Here is a 6,000-nt window from a genome sequence, read left to right as displayed (position 1 = left end):
TCCTGCCAGCAGCACAACAGTCAGTGCCAAAGCTGCCAGTTGCAAAGTTGAGGTTTTAGCACATGAAAACAGCCTGTGGGACAAAATACCACAGCCAGCTTTTTCCGTCCAAGCAAGGGCCTAGGAGTCGCTCCTCCAGGCCAAGCCATCCTTCAGAACAGGTCATGCATAGAGCACCTCCAGGAAGCTCCTGCACCCAAACAGCACAGGCATGGAGATGCTCTCAGGGTGCCAGTCCTGCCAGCACAGGGCTCAATTCTCTGGCGCACCAAATGGAATGCAGGCCAGGATGTGTACCAAAAAACTAGTTATCCCATTCAACCACTTTCCCTTTCCCCCTAGAAGCTGAGCCTACAGCTCCCAGTACTGGAAAAGACGTTTATCTCAGCATGAATCATCTTCAACAATCAATAGAGCAGTACCTAGCAAATTGTGATCTATGAAACATGTGTTTTCAACAGACACAAACTCCATCTTCAAAAACTACGCAGGTAGATCTTGCAGCAGTAAAATCTGAGGCTCTTTTCAATAACACCAGCACTAAAGTACCAAAACATTTATAAAACCTTCCTCGATTCTTCATTTCCTGTGACCAAATAAAGCCATTTCAGTAAGCAAAACTAAATGAATTAAGAAGGAAAAGTAAATGGATGTCAGGACTTCAAGGTTCAGTGACATTCTATCCCTGCCTGAAAGTAATGGGTCATTTAAATTCTATTTTTCATAGCAACACTCGGCTCCAAGAACCATTAAAAGATTTAGGCTATATCAATTTTTGAACCCCTTTTGTTTGAAGATTTATTTAAAGAGATGATGCAGTAAGAGAAACATCAGACGTGCTCCCGGTCCCACAGCCATTTCACTCACTTTTCTGTACAAAAAGGAACATTTCTACTACAGTGCTTCTATCAAGCCATTACTAAGCTATTAAGAGAATCTGAATGCATTTCAGCTGCATCCCTCAAGTAGCTGAACAGACAGAAACGTGGAAGAGAAGGAATGAGTAACCACAGCCGAGGATCACCTCCCACAATGCAGAGTATAAATATAAATGGCCCAGTATCCGTGCCAAAGTTTCTTCACTTTGGTCTCAAGGACTAACGAGAACAGACCCTCCCGTGCTAACCTGCTCGATGATCCGGATGAGCCTGAGAGTACAAGAGAGACTGAGCCCTGGCCTTCCTCTGAGGATTGAGGGTCACTTCTTTTGCCATCAGGAGATCCTGGTTTGAGCACCTGGGCTTCTCCAAGGACTGCAGCCGAACAATGCTCTTCAAGATCTTCCCCTATCAAGAAAAACAGTATTGCTTATTTTTTTGCTGCCCGAAGACAGACTTTAAGAGAAACAAAAGGGGTTAAGCATTTGTATACTTGACACCTCATTCCTACTCACTGCCCAAACTCTCACAGTTTCAAAAGGTGTTTTTTGGTGTTTTTTTTTCTTTTTTTTTTTTTTTTAACTATGGCAGAAAAAGAACCAACAGCAACAAAAAAGCACAAACAACAACAAACAACCCCTAAGAACCAGAGCTCGAAACAGAAATATTCCCTTGTTATGAGTTTCAAATAAAAACAAGGAGAGAAATAAAGGGTAAGGTTATTTGTCACATTTCAGAAATTAGCAAGCACTTAATGAGACAGCTCCATCCTCCGGTTCTTGCAACCCATTCACTTCACTCATTGCATAAGACATCTTGATAGCTTCAGTTTCACAGCTCGAGATAATAGGCTTGTTTTCAATAAAAGAAACATAATGATTTATTTCCTTTTGCATGCAAGAAAGATGATATGTCAGAATAGATCATGGGCATTTCCATTCACCCTTATAGGAAAGAACATTTCTAGACAATGCAAACGAATTGTAAAGCCATCTATTATTTTCCTATCAAATATTTTCATCTATTAGAAGATGAACAGTTCTCTCAAGAGATGTCTCCTACCTCTCCACATAGGTAGTAAATATAGACTAGGAAGTGTGATACAAAAAGAAAACTTGCTTTTATGCGCTGCCCACAAATACTTTCAAACGAGTTATTTAACCAGGAAGCAGCAAGGGATATTAAAGCCATACTGAGACTTATTAATAATTCAAGGCAGTTCACAGAGGTGTTCTCTGCACCCACGCCACCCAAATTATATTCCTGCTCAAAACACTTCCACTTTACTACCTCTACAAGGATTTCTGACAGAATTGGCCAAACAGAACCATAGCCATAATGTGGAAAAGCTACACAATCTATGAATTCTGCTCGAGTTTGCCCTTTCCCCTATGCTAAAGGGCATATTTAATTGTCAGGAGCACATTTCTGTCGGCTGAAAACAACCAACAGATTACAGTGAGTCAGCTGTCTAACTAATGCAGCATTACTGACATCAGGAGATTAAAAATAAAGGCCCAGTACAATAACACAGCTCAAAATAGATGCATCAAAAGTATTTACCAATTTCTTATGGTGCTTCCACCGAGCAGAGCAAAATCCTACATTCATCAGTTATAAAAATTAACATTTCCTGTCTGTTTTTAAGTTTAAAGATGTTAAACAAGATCACGTGAATCAGGAAGCGATGATTAAAACATTATAACAGAGCAAGGTTCTGAGAGAGAAATAAGCTACATCCATTAATACTACAGTTAAAGGCAATGAGAGATATTAAGGTTTAAAAAATAAAGTTTTAATTCTGCATAGTTCCAGGATCTACCATCTACCTCTTTCAGACTCTGAAGAAGTGGGTAAGGAATGCATACAAAGCCTTTGCTCTTCTTGGAAGTAACATTTTCAAACAGCAAGTCATCAGACCAGTGCTGGCTTGCTTTCTTTCAATGTTATAATCTCCAATTTAATAAAAATTACATGCTGTTAATAACAAGCATGGAAGAAGAAAAGGCCTTTGCCTTCCATTCCTTCATCTCGAAGTCTTCATGCTTTCCTTGCTTTTCTCAGCAGCTTAATAAACAGCCAACTAGGTACATCTGTTCAGCACAAAATGAGAAACTAATTTCAAGGATTATTCGCATGCAAAATTTCAAAGACTACAGAGAGCACAAGAGGAGGAACAAATATTTCAAAGATTTGCCAGACCCAGATGAGGGGGCGTCATCTGCTTAAGTCAACACGAAACAGGATGTTGATACGACTCTTGGAAGTTACTTTCTACCTGAGCACTCTCAGAAAAGCCGCACAGCTTTACTTAGCTTCTCAAAGCCTGCAGTTCAGGGCACAAGGAAAAAAGAAACTCGGGAGCCAATCTCTCCACTGATGATAGCAAGAAATTAATATTTCAGTCTGCGATCCCATTATCTAGTAGCACACTGCTTCTGTCTCTGCTGTAGAAGAGGGACACCACTGTAAGTTACATCAAATGAGGCAAGCTTCATCCTAGAGATTCCTTACCTTTTACCTTTCATATAGAAAAGATTGTGCATCGCATCAAGATCTGCATGAAATGATAAGGATAGAATTCATACTACTTCACTGATATTTTCATTTCTTTTTATTCTCTGCTGGAGGTGACAGCACAGGAAACAGCCTCATACCAGAGATGAATGCAGCTCAACTCAGGCAGCACAGGGATGTGTGAGGGCTGCTACAAACTGAACTGCCATATTTCCCCAAGGAATACAGACAGCAGCACATCCAGTTCTGGCCAATGGAATACTCTTTGAAATTCAGCATCCTGAATACACTTTAATTCCACAAATATTAGGCCAAGGACTGCTTTTCTGAATCACACATCCAAAGATTGACTGCATGCTGCCACAGCAAACAATACCATAAAACAAATGAGACTGAATAAGTCTACAGGGAACAAGTTAAAAGCACATGGAGGTGTTCCTCTGAGGCAGGCAGTGAGGACAACAATCATACGCTGGATGCTGCTCCTAACTCCAAGCATATCTGCTGAACTGAGTGACTGCAGCTGTGCATTCCCACTTCTCACCGTGCTGAAGGATATGAATACAAAATGAAGCAAGTTAAAAAAGGAAAAAAAAAAGAAAAAAAAAAAAGAAAAAAAAAAGAGAGAGGTAATGTACTGCATAAACATTCCAAAAGAAGCCGAAATACTTTGCTCCTTTAACCTCAGGACAAAAAAAAATATACTTGCCCCAACCCAAACATCTCCACAGTTCTCTGTTACTGACTCCTTATCATGCTAATAATGCAGCAATGCAGGCAATACCCACAAGCGCCTTCGTTTCAATGATGCCTACTGTCACGTACCCATTACTAACTGGTACAGGTGGCTCAGAACTAAGGCCCCATTTACATCTGCTAGGTAAAATATGCATCTGAAATACAGCGCAGGTGTACACAATCACATTAAAATCAAACAAATTGCAAGTTTACTATGAGTTGTAAGAATAGAATCAAATGGCAGTCCATCTCTTCAAGGTCTGTTTGATTTCTATGTTTGTTTGGGTTTTTTGTTTGTTTGTTTTAAGGTTAAGGACTGTGGGGGAAGAACAAGGAAAGAACATTTCTCCAGGAAATGCACTGATCAACAAAGGAGACGGGAAGGTGGAGAGGGAATACAATAAACAGCATCACTAACCTGTGCCTGCTGGCAGCCCTATGACAGCGCCTTCTTTTTTCTTTCTCATGCTTTCTGTTCTCCTCTTGCCACTCTTCTCCCACCGATTTTTAACTTGATCTACTAAAAATTGAAATTCGCTTCTGTGTTTGTTTCCTGAAACATAAAACGTATTGCTGTACAGCAAGCAAGGCAGGCCCCTGCCACAGAACTGCTGGGGCAAGCCATAAACAAATGAAAAGAACACAGAATAAGCACAAAATACTGAATAAAAACCATTTTTGTTACAGTAAAATACTGCAGTGTTCCACATCCTGTTAACAACCCAAATCCATGCTTATGCTTTCAGAGTTCCTCAGCAGCCAGGACATTTGCATAAACAAAATCTCAGATTTTTGCACCATAAAACTGCGTTTGTTTCCTCTTCAGGTCACCACATTTCTGTTCGTTTCTCTAAACCTATTAATATTGGGATTGCCATTGGAACAGCCTGTAACACGATGAAGATTTCAAGCTCCTTTTGGACACTGTAGCTCTGCATTTGTTAGTAACCTCTCCCCTGAATTAGACTGAAAGGCTGTACTGCTCAGTGGAATAATGAGCCTTTAAGAGTAAGCTGTCACTCAGAAAATCTAAAAGCACAAACACCTCACAAAAACCCATTGGCTCTGAGTGCTCAGACGGCTGCGCAGCATTTTGCCAAGGGAAAACAAAACCTCAGTGCCTGACACACTTCAGCAGAAAGAGCCAGTAACCAGCTCCAGAAACAGGGCATCCCTTATTCTGTGCTGATTTACCTTCCAGCTGTAATTCCCAGTTATTTGCTTTTTGAGACCACTCAGTATGAGACTGACCTTACTGACAACAAGCCCAAGGGAAGCCATGTGTTTCCAAGGTGTCCTTTCTCAAACAACCTAACAGAAGCTAATCAAGGCTATCAGCCCCATCCTGATAGCCTGGTTAGCATGCCTCTTGTTTTATCACCTTACAGCAGAGGGTAGCATCCTAACTAGAGTGAAAGAGCAAATCCTCTGGCCTACGCTGTTACCTGATTTAAAGCAGCTCTGGATTTTCCCATTTCTGCAGTAAAGCAATTGCACTGTAACAAGGTGGTAAGCACAACAGTGACAGTAGAGCAGCAAGATCCCAGGCCACAGCAAGTAAGCATTTGCTCAAATGCGAAAGAAGTGGGCACAGAAATAAAGCAAAGAAGCTGCTTACCTTTGGATGGCCTCAGGTACACAAGGTATCTCTAGATACCCTCACCTCCATTGCCGACCCTTAAATGAGGTCTGGCAAGAGGTGGATCCTGGCTCCTACACTGCATGCACCTAAGCTCCCCTGGGCTGGCCCTGCTTTCCTACCAGGTGCTCCATCACAGCTTCAAACCGGGATTAGGATTGCCACTACAACTGTGCTTATGGACCAGGAAAAACCCCAGTATACAGAACAAGCACAAAACCAATAGGG

General features: G+C 41.3%; 1 protein-coding gene across 4 annotated transcripts in view; it reads right to left on the bottom strand.

Annotated features, from left to right (window-relative positions):
• RAD18 (RAD18 E3 ubiquitin protein ligase) overlaps positions 1–6,000 on the bottom strand; it is a 37,517-nt gene that overhangs the window by 13,187 nt on the left and 18,330 nt on the right. For all 4 annotated transcript variants that reach the window (XR_011905118.1, XM_072347292.1, XM_072347293.1 and 1 more), the window contains exons 10-11: positions 4,552–4,686; positions 1,127–1,286 (exon numbers count right to left, since the gene is read on the bottom strand). Coding sequence is in view for 3 of the 4 variants with exons in the window: in XM_072347292.1 (XP_072203393.1) it covers positions 1,127–1,286; positions 4,552–4,686 (295 nt within the window). In the remaining variant the exon portion in view is untranslated. The remainder of the gene's footprint in view (positions 1–1,126; positions 1,287–4,551; positions 4,687–6,000) is intronic.

Source organism: Excalfactoria chinensis, chromosome 12 (genome assembly GCF_039878825.1).
Source record: "Excalfactoria chinensis isolate bCotChi1 chromosome 12, bCotChi1.hap2, whole genome shotgun sequence".
Classification (NCBI taxonomy): Eukaryota; Metazoa; Chordata; class Aves; order Galliformes; family Phasianidae; genus Excalfactoria; species Excalfactoria chinensis.
This window is presented reverse-complemented; position numbering and strand designations above follow the sequence as displayed.